This window comes from Cydia fagiglandana, chromosome 20, assembly GCF_963556715.1.
Source record: "Cydia fagiglandana chromosome 20, ilCydFagi1.1, whole genome shotgun sequence".
Classification (NCBI taxonomy): Eukaryota; Metazoa; Arthropoda; class Insecta; order Lepidoptera; family Tortricidae; genus Cydia; species Cydia fagiglandana.
The window spans coordinates 6,428,289-6,443,363 of NC_085951.1; the positions used below are offsets into that span (position 1 = coordinate 6,428,289).

At 39.2% G+C, this 15,075-nt stretch overlaps 3 protein-coding genes across 4 annotated transcripts in view; 1 reads left to right on the top strand and 2 right to left on the bottom strand.

Moving 5' to 3' along the window:
- Positions 1 to 734, bottom strand: part of LOC134674915 (condensin complex subunit 3) — a 32,747-nt gene extending 32,013 nt beyond the window's left edge. For both annotated transcript variants that reach the window (XM_063533071.1, XM_063533072.1), the window contains exon 1: positions 466 to 734. In XM_063533071.1, coding sequence (XP_063389141.1) covers positions 466 to 627 — 162 coding nt within the window. In that variant the 5' untranslated portion in view covers positions 628 to 734. The remainder of the gene's footprint in view (positions 1 to 465) is intronic.
- A 3,281-nt stretch (positions 735 to 4,015) lies between these two features.
- LOC134674867 (uncharacterized) lies at positions 4,016 to 9,654 on the bottom strand. The gene is made up of 2 exons (XM_063533021.1): positions 8,391 to 9,654; positions 4,016 to 8,319 (listed from the first exon to the last, which is right to left on the bottom strand). Exons 1-2 carry the CDS (start codon positions 9,652 to 9,654, stop codon positions 4,016 to 4,018), a joined length of 5,568 nt encoding a protein of 1,855 aa, XP_063389091.1.
- A 4,570-nt stretch (positions 9,655 to 14,224) lies between these two features.
- Positions 14,225 to 15,075, top strand: part of LOC134674921 (peptidoglycan-recognition protein LB-like) — a 37,348-nt gene continuing 36,497 nt past the window's right edge. Inside the window, exon 1 of the mRNA XM_063533082.1 lies at positions 14,225 to 14,576. The gene's annotated coding sequence lies outside the window, so the exon portion shown is untranslated. The remainder of the gene's footprint in view (positions 14,577 to 15,075) is intronic.

A 15,075-nucleotide genomic window follows, 5' to 3' on the forward strand; every position in this document is an offset into this window, starting at 1 on the left:
TGATTTAACCTGTTGCACAGCACCTACTTTTTTATAATTTATTACTAATCAAATTATGCTTTTTATTATTCTCAAAAAGATATACCTACATACATAATGTTGTGATGCCATTATTCTTATTCTCTTCTTTATTTATTTTTCTTATTCTTATTCTTATGATTTGCAGCTGGAATTGATCATAATTTTTTTGGCTTTGTATAATGGAAATGAAAGCTCTCCTTTGAAAGCATGTCAAGCAGTTAATATTGAGATAATAATAAACCTACAACCACAAATACTTTCAAACTTAAGTAGCAGATTTCTGATATCATTTCGGGTGGCAATTAATATCGGTCGTCGTATTATAGTCGTCAGTCAATTGGAACCTTTGAAGCAAATTATGATCATGGACAAACATTACCCTGAGATGCTCTGTAGAATAACTCATTTCGCTTAAATGTCTACATAATTATTGTTTTACGTTACCTTTTTGTAGAGTTTAGTCATCTCCTTAGCATACTTTTTGTGTTGTACAATGTTGTATTGAACGTTTTGAAATATTTGAAACATCGTCGGATCATTTTTCGGATTGGGCTTCGGCTTATTCATATTAACAGTTTGTAGTACGTCTGCGTCCGTTGGCGGCATTTTTGCCAATACAATAATAGTGATGTGTTAACTAATTATAAAACCTTTAAGAAATTAATAAATAAAGGAAAGACTCAAATTTACTAAACACTCTTGAGAACGACCGTTGTTTGCTGTGATATTTTTGAAATTTGGCTTGACATTTGCTTTGTTATTGCCATGTAAAAAAAATATAAATCTTGACCACACTTGTCACGTTGTGATAGAGGGCTCTATAGATTTAACAATTTATGATTTAAGCCCGTACTACATAGGTAAAGCCTGACCAGTAATATATGATCATTGTCAAGAGGGCGCTGTTTTTCTCATGTCATTCTCATGTAAAGGATGACAATTCAGTATAGTACTTATATTGTAAAATTAGTTCCAGTGAAATTCTGCAATATGGCGCATGATCATATATTCACGGTCAGGCTTTATAATACTGTAGGTTCAAGGTCACCCTGAGCTTGATCAACGGCACTTTGCAAATTTAGTTTTCAACTACTTGTTTTCAACTACATTGTTGGAAACTATAGTTGGTCAAGCAAATCTTGTCAGTAGGAAAAGGTGGCAAATTTGAAAAATGTAGGTGCGAAAAAATATCGTCTCATAGAAAATTTGAATTTCGCGCCTTTTCCTAGTGACAAAATTTGCTTGACCATGTATACCAACGCCACGATTTGGTCTGACTCTTTTCCACTCTATAGGGATGTTTCCTGTGCTTGAAATAAATTATTTCAAACCGTGCACGAAATAAAGCACCAGATAATTATTCGAAAAACTTAGAGAGCAGCTATTTTTAAACACAATTTGTATTTAATAAATCGGATTGAAATATAAAAAGTAGGTGAGTTTACCGTGGCGTCACTACATTCGTTTTCATATAAATTCCATATAAACAAATCGTTTTGACAGTTCTAAAAAAGAAGCTGATTTGACCACGGACGTAGAGATTAACTGGATGGCGGACATTGGCCAAAAAGTGTGTCCACATGAGATAGTCAAGGTGGGCCGTTGTATCTCTTTCTAATTAGGGTGACCATACGTCTGATGTATGTGGGATATTAGGATAACATTAAAATATATAGTTTGACCAGGATCTTTCCTTAATCGTGCATAGTTATATTAGTAATAGAAATCATACTGTCTTTTCGCCTAAAAAGGGATGGATATAGTTTTTTCTGTTCTGTAAAACGCTTCACACAACCTTAGGTACTTAATTTAGTTGTTCTAAATGGTGTGTTCACATTACGGCACCTATGCAATTAAAACTGCACGAGGCCATGCGCTTGGCGAGGAAGAGAACCCTATGGAGGAACCTGGTCTTCAACAGAAGGATATGATGTCACGATCCTCAGTATTGAGGGACCAAGTGAAGAAGAAAAGCTGTTACTAGTAGGCGTAGGTACTGGATCACGAACATGGTCGATCGTCAGGAAGGTGGTCCGCCGTAACGTCTGTCAAGAACACAGGTATGAGTGAGAGAGATAGAGAGACAAATATGCTGACAGAACCAAAGGGTCTACTGTGAACCATGTTCGACGTGTTGCCTCTCTGTCACACTTACGTACGAATTTACAAGTGCGACAAAGACGCAACGGGGTAGGCTCTCAGGACAGTGGAGGAATTACATACAGTCTTTGCCGCCTTAGGCCCCAAGCCCTACATAGCAAGCTCTAGCCGCCCCCCCTTTCTCAGCACCCATCATATAGACTGCCGCCCAAAATATCTGGCCGCCCTAGGCCCGGGCCTACTCGGTCTTAGGGCAAATTCGTAACTGCCTGAGGGTCGCGTGGGTCCGCTACGCCCGCTTGCTATCGTTTTTAACTAGGACGCTTGTCACTGGACCATAGACATCGAAGTTTGCAAGTTGCGAGCATCTTTCTCTGTTACTGTAATTACTCCTTTATAGGAGTAAAAGAGAAAGATGCCCGTAATTTGCGAACTTCGGTGTTCACGGTGCTAGGCCACCTGTGCGAAAAGAGAAGAGTCGTGAAATGTAAAGAAATTAGTGATGTGCCGTTCTTAGTACATTTTCCAAAGAGGGTAAATTCCCAGTAACGTTTCTGGTATCGTCCCAAAAGTCAGTAAATTACGATAAAGTTCTATTTTTCTTTTATTATCAATGTGTTTATTATTATTATAACAATGCATAAATGTGTCTGTAATGTCTAAGGACTTTGGATTTCAATTTTGGTAATTATTTATTCTGTATTGGCTCTCATTTCACCAATTTAAACATGCCGAAATAAATACATACCTATTTATATAAACTTACTTAAGTACCTAATAAAAATTGTGTAACACTGATTCTCATCGTGTGGCCACCTCTCCCCCAGCCACCTACGGTATACAAATAAGACCGTAAAAGGGGAAAGGCCGCCACTTATTATTATTGTTTGTGGTGTGGGGGTGTAAAAGAAACAGAATGCTTGGCATACATACCTTCATCTCCTATGAAGGATTTTTTATCCTCGCTCTCTCTGATCCACTTCTCTTGGGCCAGAGGAGCCTCAGTCTGCTTCGCTTTACTTATGGTGGCTGGTTGTTTCACCCCGAGATCTGTGGGTTAGATTGCTCTATGAACATGGTTATCTCCAAACAATTAACCCCTAAACATATATCTGTACTCTATGACTAATGAGAACCATCTTACTCAGCCAGACTCAGAATATTCTAGGTCCTGTGCTCCTTGCACTGGATAATCTCCCTGTGGAGACTCCGACCCTCTTGGTCGGAGAACCCGGATGGCCTATCCGGGTCAAGGTATACTTACCTCTAAAGTACCAAGCAGCCTAACCGGCCTCGCTCATCTCTAGGGAGCAGGTACATCAGGTCGAGGCGCCTGACGGCTGAAGAATCGCATCCACCCGGTCACGGTCACCGCAGCCGCCGCCCTCTTATAAGGTTGAGGTATCCTGCCGCACGTCGGCACACCTCTGGAATCGAGGAGCCTGACGACTGTAACCACCGTACTCACCCAGTCACGGCAGCCACAGTCGCCGCCCTCTTATAAGGTCGAGGCGCCTGACTGCTGAAGTCATCGTACCGGAGCACGACGACCACAGCCGCCGCCCTCTTATAAGGTATAACCTTGTCCGTCCTACCTAAGATGGTCTTCAACATCTTCCACGACAAGGTCACATGGCAAGCCAAATCTACTAAAGAGCCAATTGAATAGAGACACCATAACACCACTGCGAGCACCAAGTAACATAAAATACTTAGCTTTAGGCGACTCAGGACAGCTGTGGGCTTCCTCACTGTATATTACACTTTTATGCACTCGCACGCTTCGCGCCATATTGGTTTTTACCTTGCAACTTGTCACATTGGAATAACTTACCACAGTTCCACTAAGAGGGCGCTGTTCAGTGTTGCCGCTAGGAAATTTTGTATTGTGACATTAGATATTCGTGCTTGTCACGACACACCCCGCCTCAGGCAGCAACACGGCGACTAGATTGCTGGTCCATTCCTTGATCTTCTCAAGGGCTCTGAGAGCTGCCGCTCTCTTAGGTCTTGCTTCGTCGTGTTGTTCTTCTGGCGTAACTTCCTCTAGGTGGTGTGACTCGGGAACAGTGTGGTCGTAAAACTCGAGGTCGACGACCGCGAGTGGTTCTGGTTCGGACATAGACTTAGGCTTAGACTTAGGCTCGTTTAACTCACTAGATATAGACTCAAATATTTGTTTAGAGGAACACGGTTCCTCTTCTGGCGAGGCATGAGGCTGTACTTCTTCTGGTTGATCTCTTACTTCTTGAGTGGATATTTGCTCAGATGGAGGCTCAGTAACGTCTTTGAGGGATTCCATCGTCACGTCATCCTTGTCTGGTGGACGTTGAAGATCAGGAATCTGCACCGGTTCTTCTACACTTTCTTCATAAGATGATGTTTGTTTACACTGTTCTTCTCCATCTTCGATCTCTAACGGGTAGAGATGTGCGATAGATCTTGTATACTCTGTATCTCCTACTCGTACCGTGGCGACCCTACATAAACCGTCGGCGCCTTCCTTTAAAGATACTATTTTCCCGACTTTCCAATTTATCCTGTTCTTCGTGTCACCTTTAATCTGCACGATTTGACCTATCTTAGGTGCTACCTTTGATGTTACTCTAGGTTCTTTAGGATGGTGGGAATATCTTTCTCTCAAATTTAGGAGATACCTGTTCTCAAACATCTCTTTAAATTCTCGTAGAATTATCCGTGCTTTCTTCCAACCTTTAATTAAATTGTCCTTAGTCACCGTCCCTTGCGACGTTGTAGGATCCTTATCTGAAGTTTCCATAATGATACACTTTCCCATAGTAAGAAAGTCTGAAGGTTTTAGTACATGATCCGGCTCTGAATCTACGTAAGTTAAGGGTCTTGTGTTAAGAACTGCTTCTATTTCTTTCACCGCTGTTACTAGTTGGGTGTCATTCAACAAATGTTTCTGTAATGTTTTCTTCATACAGTTTTTAACCAAACCAACTAATCTCTCATAGAATCCTCCATGCCATGGTGCTAACTGTGGTATAAATTTCCATCTTATCTCTTTCTCTACGCAGTATGGGTTCTGAAGAATCTCTGAGAGTAACTTGTAGTGAGCCGCATTATCAGACGTTATTAAGGTTGGTACACCTCTTGCTGAAATCATTCTACGTAAGGCCATTAAACCTTCTTCCGCAGTTAGGTCCTTTACAACTTCTAAGTGAATGGCTCTTACGGCTAAGCATGTGTAGAGGCTAATCCACCTTTTACAATTGCCATTCCCATTGTTGACTATAAGTGGTCCTAGATAGTCGGTACCAACGTATGTGAATGGTGAGCTATAATTGACCCTCTCTTTCGGTAACGCAGGAGTTTCTGGTAGTTTATATGGCCCTCCGTCATGCTTCATACATTCGGAGCACTTCTTCAAAATCTTTTGAACTTGGCTTCTTCCTTGAGGTATCCAGTAAGTTTCCCTTATCTTGTCTAACGTGTGACTTACTCCAACATGCTTATTTTCTTGATGAGTCTTCATTATAATTTCGTTGGTGAAATCTGAATCCTTTGGTATAAGTATAGGGTAGCGTTTATCAAATGACCAGTCTGCGTGTTTCATACGACCTTTACACCTCAGTAACTCATCTATGTCTTTAAATATGCCTAAATTCAAACTTAAACTAGTTACCTTTCCTTCTACCTCTAGAGGAAAGTATTCAGCTTGAATTTCTTTCAATTTTAGTAACTTATCTGGCATTTGATCATTGTCATGACTCGCTACTTCCTTTTCAGTTATACTGTCCTCCGTTTCCATCGGACTAACGTTGTGTATATCTGGATCAACTATTTCCATCAGTTCTTCGTCTTCTTGGATCCCAAGACCCTCCCCAATCAAGAGAGAACTGGTTGGTCCACTGCCAGAAGTTGTTGGCCACGTCTTCGGATCTTGAACTATAAATTGTGGACCACTCAGCCATTTCTCCCTGTCCTCTCTCGAGCAGGTGGGTCTAGTGCCGACGTCAGCTGGATTTAGCTCTGTTGGAAGGTATCTGATCTCCAGATCTTTATTTGTTTTGATCTCTTCTATCCGCCTGGCAACGAAGGGTGGCAATAGCTTGTCAGATTTGCACCATTCTTTGACGATCTGGCTGTCAGTCCATAAGACTTGCCTTACTATCTTCTGTTGGAGAAACTTAAGAACGAACTTTATCAATCTACTGCCAATCAGTACTCCTAAAAGTTCAAGACGAGGTATCTTGAGACTCTCCTGGTCCTTTATTGGTATCAGACGAGATTTACCAATAATGAAGCTTTTCTCCGAGCCGCAAACTAAAAAGACTGATGCTGCATAAGCCTGTAGAGAGGCATCGGTGAAACAGTGTAGTTGGTAGCCTTTTCCCACTGGTGTCTTCATGTAGCATCTGTCCACCGACACCTTCCTAATGGCTTCTAAATTCTGTCGGATCTTGTTCCATTCTTCCGTTAGTTTGCTCGATAATGGTGAGTCCCATGACACTCCAGCTTTCCAAAGCTCTTGTAAAAATAGTTTAGATGATAGGGTATAGGGTACTGCATAACCACATGGATCGTAGATTGATGCAATAGTCTTCAGTATTCCTCTTTTTGTGACAGCTTCTTCTTGTAAGTTAGGTTTCAACTGAAGAGTATCCTTTTTGATGTCCCATTCTAAGCCAAGTACCTTTACTTTATCTTCTTTACATGTATCAGAGACTTTCTTCATAAATTCCTTAGAATTTGAACTCCAATCCCTGAGTGACATTGAAATATCTTGAAAAGATCCTTTTAGATTTTTGTAGAGTTTCATCGCCTCATCTGTAGTGTCGGTACCCGAAACAAAGTTATCCACATATATGTCATTTGCTTTCTGTCTGACTTGCTGATCTTCTGCATTGGACAGGTGGTGCTTAATGGTCGCATTAAGCAAAAACGGTGATGAAATGACGCCAAATGGAACTCTACAAAACCTAAGGTATAGTAGGTTGTCTTGAGATACAGGTTTAGAGGTATCTTTGAGCCACAAGAATCTGGTTACATCACGATCCTTCTCGTGTAACGCCATCTGTAAAAACGCCTTTTCAATATCCGAGGTTAAACCTATCCTATGAGTTCTAAATTTTATAAGTAAGCCCGTGAGGTCTTCTAACATGAGTGGTCCTCTGTACAAACATTCGTTCAGACTCTTGGTGTCCTTGCTACTCTTAGAGCTAGCATCATAAACTATTCTCATAGGTTTTCCTCGATGACGTACTCCATGGAAAGGTAGGTAGTGAACGACGTTACCTGTTGACGTTCTTGAAGAGGGTACAACTTCTATTATACCCTTATCTAATTGCTGTTTAAACGTATCACTGTATGCTACTAACGTATCTTGATCCATACGTTTCAATAAGCTTGATAAACGACCAAAAGCCATTCCAAAATTATTAGGTAAATCCGGTGGATAAGTTATCCAAGGCCAGCTTACCGTGTAACGATTATTTAATTTTAAAGTTGTATCATTAAAATATTTGATGGCTTCTTCTTCTCTAGTTGCTCTTGGGGAATCGCTAATACCTATGCATTCTAGTTCCCAAAGGCTCTTTATGTCTCCATTACAAAGAGGTGGATCTGGCTGATGAAGCTTCGTTTCAATGCAAGTCTGAGTGTAAGTCACTACGTACGACTCGTCTCTAAGCTGTGGTTCTGCTCTACCACTAATTATCCAACCAAGTGTAGAGTCGATTAGAAACAAATTGCTATCCAGTTGTACCTTTTTCTCGTAAGTTATGTTGCAGTAATATTCGTTTCCAACCAAGATCTGTACAGGTCCGCTTAGCGACCCGTCGTCCGCTAGTGTATATGACTCGGGTAAGTTCTTCATCTTGACATTCGGTATATAACCTCTGGAGATATGCTCTACGCAGTTAGCCTGTATTACTATGTTCTTGTTTGTTCTAGATAATAGATGAAGAGTGACTATTGGGCTATGTATCTCTCTGGGAGGATCGTCGCCGAAGGTGAATACTACTAGATGACTCTCTTTTTCGACGGGAAGCTTTAGTTCCTTTGCAGTCCGGAATGTTACATAAGAGCGTTGGGAACCTGGATCTAAGAGAAGTCTATATTTAAATTGTTTGTTCTTATTATCTAGGGGGCTTGCATAAACTGTTGCCGTTTGGAGTGCAATGATTCCCTCTTCTAGAACAGTCAGGACTGTTTCTTCTCCGTTGTATCCTTCTGAAAATTTGAAGGACATAATGCTCGATTATGCAGTACTTCACTATGGCAGCGAGCGCATTTTTTCTTACTCTTACAGTCTTTTGCCAAGTGATTCTGCTTGAAACAGATGAAGCATCGTCTGAAGAGACGCTTCTTTCTTTCTCTCAACGTAGAAGCTTCTTTACATTGGTCATTATAATGATCGCCGCTGCAAAATACACACACCAATCCTTTCTTAATACCTGAAGAGCTTTGGTCTTGAAGAGATTCGGTCACACCCTTTCTTGAAGTTGGAGTTTGGTCTGGTCTGTTGTCTCTATTGTTATTTTTCTTGAAACCTTTGAACTTCTTCTGTACCGGTCTCTTATCGAAGCCTCCCTGCTGGTTTTGTTTATTCTGATTACTGTGATGTAGTTGGGACTGACTTGCGTATCTCGCGCGTTTCGCATTCACATGAAGAATCCCGACCGTACTAGCTTCCGAGTCCAGAGGGCGTTTCCTACTCGATATCCTCTCCGCATCCTCCTTGGCAGTGATTATTTTGTCCAGTTGGCTTCTCAGTTCTTGAATGGAATCATCCTTAACTTTAAGTTTTATCTCATATACTAGATCAGAAGGAAACTTCTCTAGTAGCATGAAGCGCAGGTGATTATGATTAGTGTTCTCACCTAGTGATTCCAAAATCTTAAGGTTCCTTTCAATTTCGTTGAAAGTCCTTCTGCAATCATCTGCATTGCCTTTGGCCATCTTAATTTTATATAATGTGGCATAATGCGCATCTACGAGATGTGAAGTTTTCCCGAACCTTTCCTTCAGTATTGAAACCGCAATAGCATAGTTGGTGCTAGTAGTCGCTAGACCGTCAATGGCTCTTTTGGCATCTTCCGTGACTGAAGTCTTAAGATACGAAAGCTTGTCCACTTCCGGCAGGTTCCTTGCATCGATGTTGCTTCTGAAGGCATCCCAAAATTCATACCACGCCAGCACATCCCCATTATACACCGGCAGCTGAAGCTTAGGAAGTCTGCACGAGGAGTTCGCTTCAGTCAGCTTCTCTGATGGTTTGCTTGATGTAGATATTTGGTCGATCTTCACCTTAAGTTCAGCTAAAGTCTCTTCTGCTTGAAGTTGAAGTTCACTTATCAAGCAGATTTCATCAGATGCGGGTGTCGAAGCCAGCCTAAAGTACTCCGTCAGGTCTCCGTTAAGTCTTTTCAGTGATGCTTCTAATTTACCGTAGGTAATCTGAGCCTGCGCTAAATTTTCTAAATTAACAGTAACCGGAATTACTTCTAAGTCCGTTGTGAGTTTGTCGTTAATGAGCCTAAGCCTTGCTAAAAGAATGTCGTCCATTCTGGTATTTGTCTAGACCGTAGTCTTGTCTAAGCCTGTAACGCACAGAAACAAACCCGTTTAACTTTAATTCCCTAATAATATGAACGGTCACACCAATAAAATAATTTAATATTTTAGGTTAATTAACCTTTAATAACTCCACATATTATTTATTTTAATAATCTCAAAGTATTTAAGTTTAAATCCAACTAAAGTTCTCTAAAATCCATTTAAGTTTGAAACTAAAGAAAGAAAGTTGAATTCCTTTTAATTTAAATTAATTAAAACCATTGAATTAATTATTAACCGATGTCTCTTTATTTGAAGTTATTATGAAAGGAAGTAAAATAATAAATTTATGGTAGGCAACATAACATACACACTGACATACAAATGTGTAATCTTTGTTTATCATTTATTTATAGATTACACCAGCCTAAGCCATGTCAAAATCTGCAAGTGACGTTGACGTTTATACACTGATACCACAATACAAAATCTTCTGTCACTAACTTAAGCTCACTCGCAGCATGATGAAAGTTAACGTTTTTATTTTATTCATTTGTTTGGTTTATTTATTTATTAACCTTTTATTTAGACTTCACTTGTTTGATAGTTAATTATTTAGTTTTATTTCACTCATTTGTTTGTTTAATTATTGGAACACTTCAACGAAACACTTATTTTATATCTAAAAACACATAAATGTCACCACAATATCCTGTAAAGAAGATGTTAGCTTATATATATATACACAGCACAATTACTATTTTTATAAACTGCAAACCCAATCAGAAAGAAAGCAAGTTGTATTTCTAAACTTCCAATAAGATGCATGATGAAATAAAAATATACCTATTTACATATCTTAAGAACCCTAGAAAATGTTCAAAAAGGTTCTTTATAACTTGTGAAAATATTAAAATCGGCCATGTACGTCCGATGTTCCAGAAGTTTCTACTACGACTCTAAACTAAACCAGACTAATACGAACCGCATTGGCATAATGATAGGGTCTATTTTCCTTTACCATATCTCACTTCGTAAATTTCTAGAAAGTTAAAATATTTTAATAAAAGAACGTAATAGACCCGTATTTCCCTGGTGATTTGCATAAATATCGAAAGAAACTTCGCTAAATTAGATGATTTTCCTTATTTGGCTGGACATCCAAAGTTAGTCCAAACTAAATAATCATGGCTGCCGTCGCACGCCGAAGCAAATGACGATCGCATTTTCTTGTTTTATTTAATAATTAAGTCGTATTGCTGTAAAGTAGATGCTTAAAAACTTACCGATAAGTAGTCTATTCCAGGTATTAAGCAGTCTTATCCGGGGTTTTCGTCAAATCCGATGAAAATCTGTCTCGTCCGGTGTGGTTGACGGAGGCGAGTTCACTGTACCTATGAACGTAAATGAAGACATTTTTGATGATCCTACTTATTTACACGCTAAACACTTCGTCGGTGCACTTTATATTACAATATTTGTCAAAATTACCTGTGTAATTTAAGGAACCTTCCTGGGGAACTCGCAACTGTTCGGTGACCTTCCGCCAACAATTTAAAATGGTGGGACGAGTACTGTACAACTTTCAATGTTGCCAAAGTCAACATAAATTCCCCCAAAATTTCTATAAACTGTGAAACGAATTTCGGACTCTTATCGGTAATTTTCGCAATATTTATGTTTATTCCTTATAAATAGCCATACACTTGAATTTTTAAAACTAAATTTATAATTCTAAAGTAAAAAGAAACATGCGAGGTAAATTATAGAGTGTATAAACCCGTCTTTACTACGCGCATATTTCCTATAAGATACTTATTAGGTTATTACGATTAGTATTTCTCTTCTTATTATATTCCTATAAATCAGCCAATCTTTCAACAAGTTAACAGTTAATATGTCACAAAATTAAATAAATTACCTACTTATATCTAGGCACAGCTTGTTATAACTTAATTATCTAACCGTCTAATTGGAAAATCAGTTCTCGCATAAATTTTCCAAGTCGAATCCGTTTAGTAACCGATTTCTTCATCTTCTTTAGTTATCTTGATAATCCCGACAATCCGTACTCTTCCGTTGATTTTGTGGGTAACCTTCTTAGTGTAGCAACACCTACTCTCATCTTGCCGCCATTACTAGACACCTTGCGTAGCCTATTCTTGCTATTATGTTGGTAACTCGAAGGCACTATTACACAATGGTATTTCTCTTAATAATAAATTAATAAATATCATACTTGATAAATACAGACAAATGCTGCAATAATTTTTATTTTTATCTCTCAATATTCTTCTTGATTATTTACAACTATACTCTAATTGTAAAATAAATCATAAATACAACCTCGACGGAAACGTAGTTGTCCTGTTTCCGGTCACCATATGCAATTTCTTCAAGTTGGTACTCCGTACATTCCGTACAATTGATATTCCGCTTGTTACGTGAAATAAAAATGTGACTTATTTACTCAAATTATCTTCAATTAATAAATACAAATGCCAGCCTCTTTATTTAAACGAGCCTAAATGAATGCCGAACCAGACTTCGTAAGAAAACACTTCAAACATATATTCGTAAAAAAGAATATCTCGCAGCTTCTGATACCAGTAGCGCCATCTATGATTTCTGTTAGTAAAGATGTCTGATTATATTGAAATGTATGCCTTGCATTCTTTATTAATATTATAAGCCTTAATTCCTTTTCTACTGGATCCCAGCATTAACCACCATTGTGGCCACCTCTCCCCCAGCCACCTACGGTATACAAATAAGACCGTAAAAGGGGAAAGGCCGCCACTTATTATTATTGTTTGTGGTGTGGGGGTGTAAAAGAAACAGAATGCTTGGCATACATACCTTCATCTCCTATGAAGGATTTTTTATCCTCGCTCTCTCTGATCCACTTCTCTTGGGCCAGAGGAGCCTCAGTCTGCTTCGCTTTACTTATGGTGGCTGGTTGTTTCACCCCGAGATCTGTGGGTTAGATTGCTCTATGAACATGGTTATCTCCAAACAATTAACCCCTAAACATATATCTGTACTCTATGACTAATGAGAACCATCTTACTCAGCCAGACTCAGAATATTCTAGGTCCTGTGCTCCTTGCACTGGATAATCTCCCTGTGGAGACTCCGACCCTCTTGGTCGGAGAACCCGGATGGCCTATCCGGGTCAAGGTATACTTACCTCTAAAGTACCAAGCAGCCTAACCGGCCTCGCTCATCTCTAGGGAGCAGGTACATCAGGTCGAGGCGCCTGACGGCTGAAGAATCGCATCCACCCGGTCACGGTCACCGCAGCCGCCGCCCTCTTATAAGGTTGAGGTATCCTGCCGCACGTCGGCACACCTCTGGAATCGAGGAGCCTGACGACTGTAACCACCGTACTCACCCAGTCACGGCAGCCACAGTCGCCGCCCTCTTATAAGGTCGAGGCGCCTGACTGCTGAAGTCATCGTACCGGAGCACGACGACCACAGCCGCCGCCCTCTTATAAGGTATAACCTTGTCCGTCCTACCTAAGATGGTCTTCAACATCTTCCACGACAAGGTCACATGGCAAGCCAAATCTACTAAAGAGCCAATTGAATAGAGACACCATAACACCACTGCGAGCACCAAGTAACATAAAATACTTAGCTTTAGGCGACTCAGGACAGCTGTGGGCTTCCTCACTGTATATTACACTTTTATGCACTCGCACGCTTCGCGCCATATTGGTTTTTACCTTGCAACTTGTCACATTGGAATAACTTACCACAGTTCCACTAAGAGGGCGCTGTTCAGTGTTGCCGCTAGGAAATTTTGTATTGTGACATTAGATATTCGTGCTTGTCACGACACATCGTGCCGACATCATAGTCACCCTAATGAGTTTGACAATGTTGTCTTGTATTTTTATCGCAAAATGTAATAATTGTGGCTTCCTGGTGAAACAATATTCCACAGTTAGAAATTCTTTCACTCCCACAACCTTTAACGCAACATATTTTCACCATTTTTAGGAAATTTTGCATTCACGTGTTTTGATAACATGTCATGACGATAGGGATACCAATTAACATTCAAAGTTTCTACAATGTCTACCACACCAAAATTAATGTTTTTTTTTGTTGTCCACATGCTTGGTTAAATCAGTTAATAATATTGACATCATACTTATTTACAAATTTCTTAAAAGATATCAGAACCTTACTCTGAATATAGCATTTAAATAATATAAGAAGTTATTTAATTTGAGTAGTATATTGATATAAATACTACCACAATGGTATATTTTTAACATTGGCAACACGTGCGAGTGAGACACCGCGACCCACCTTTGCTATCTCAAGTGGACCGTTTTTTCTAGTCTGGTACGAACGTCTTTCTAGCTCGGTGATAAAGTTCAATTTAGTATGGCAAAAAAAGTGACAGTGCAGTCCATCTTATAAGTCCATGGATTTGACTAGTAGGAATGTAGCCTATTCTAGAAAAGATAAATTGACACGTTTGCAGAGCCCTTTGGCATGTTGATGTTGGCAACACCTCATGAATGTCAAAATTTAAAATATGATTATTTTTTATTAACAACTTTATAATGCTTTATAATGTGAAATAAAACGAGAAACTTGTGGTTTTCGAGTAATTATAGACATAAATATGGAAAATTACATAATATTATACACTACAGTATTATATATTTGTCTACTTACTTTATCCGTTTTGTTAAGAATCATAAAATATGAAGTGGCTCATGGATCATTGGAAAACTTTGTCAACATAAATTAATAACGAATATTCTGTTAATAAGATCGCGAAGTTAACGACAAATTTATGTTTGACCTTCCTGTCTATTACCAATGACTTAAATCTCAAGTGTTCCTCTGCAAATAGCCGAAACATGTCTTCAGAAGAAGTTACTAACCTTCATCGGGACTTGTACATGTGTAAGTAATATTTTACTTATTTTTGGACTTCACGGGCCTATAAATCCTGGTCTTTGGAGAGGCTTGCGTGGGGATGCAGAGCAGATGCAATCCTCTACATGGCCCTTTGGAGAGCTTTAATGTCACTCAGATTTATTACTCATGGAATATTTATTATTCGTAAAAACATGACCTTGAACGGAAAGTTACATTGCAAGCAACAATTTTTTTTATGGTGAGATCTACTTAAAGATACTTTTACTGCACCCTTCTGAGCGGCTTCCTAATAACGTCTTGTCTCCTGTATCCATACCTATACATGGTGTAACATGAGTAAACCGAATAATTTTAACAGCGTATTCCTGATCATATTTAGAGACAAAAATGTCCTATAAGCTTTTTTTGAAATTCGCCTAGTTTCAGAGACATTATTTATTTAAAAAAAAAACAAGTTTTTATTGTTACATAGTGTAAAAGGCCTTTTTGATGGTGATGTTGCTGCTATGGGACGTAGTCTAAA

Coding starts and splice junctions, on each gene's coding strand:
- LOC134674867 (XM_063533021.1), bottom strand. CDS start 9,654: ATGGACGACATTCTTTTAGCAAGGCTTAGGCTCATTAACGACAAACTC. Junction 8,320..8,390: donor CTTGGCAAAAGACTGTAAGA/GTAAGAAAAAAT, acceptor TCAAATTTTCAG/AAGGATACAACGGAGAAGAA.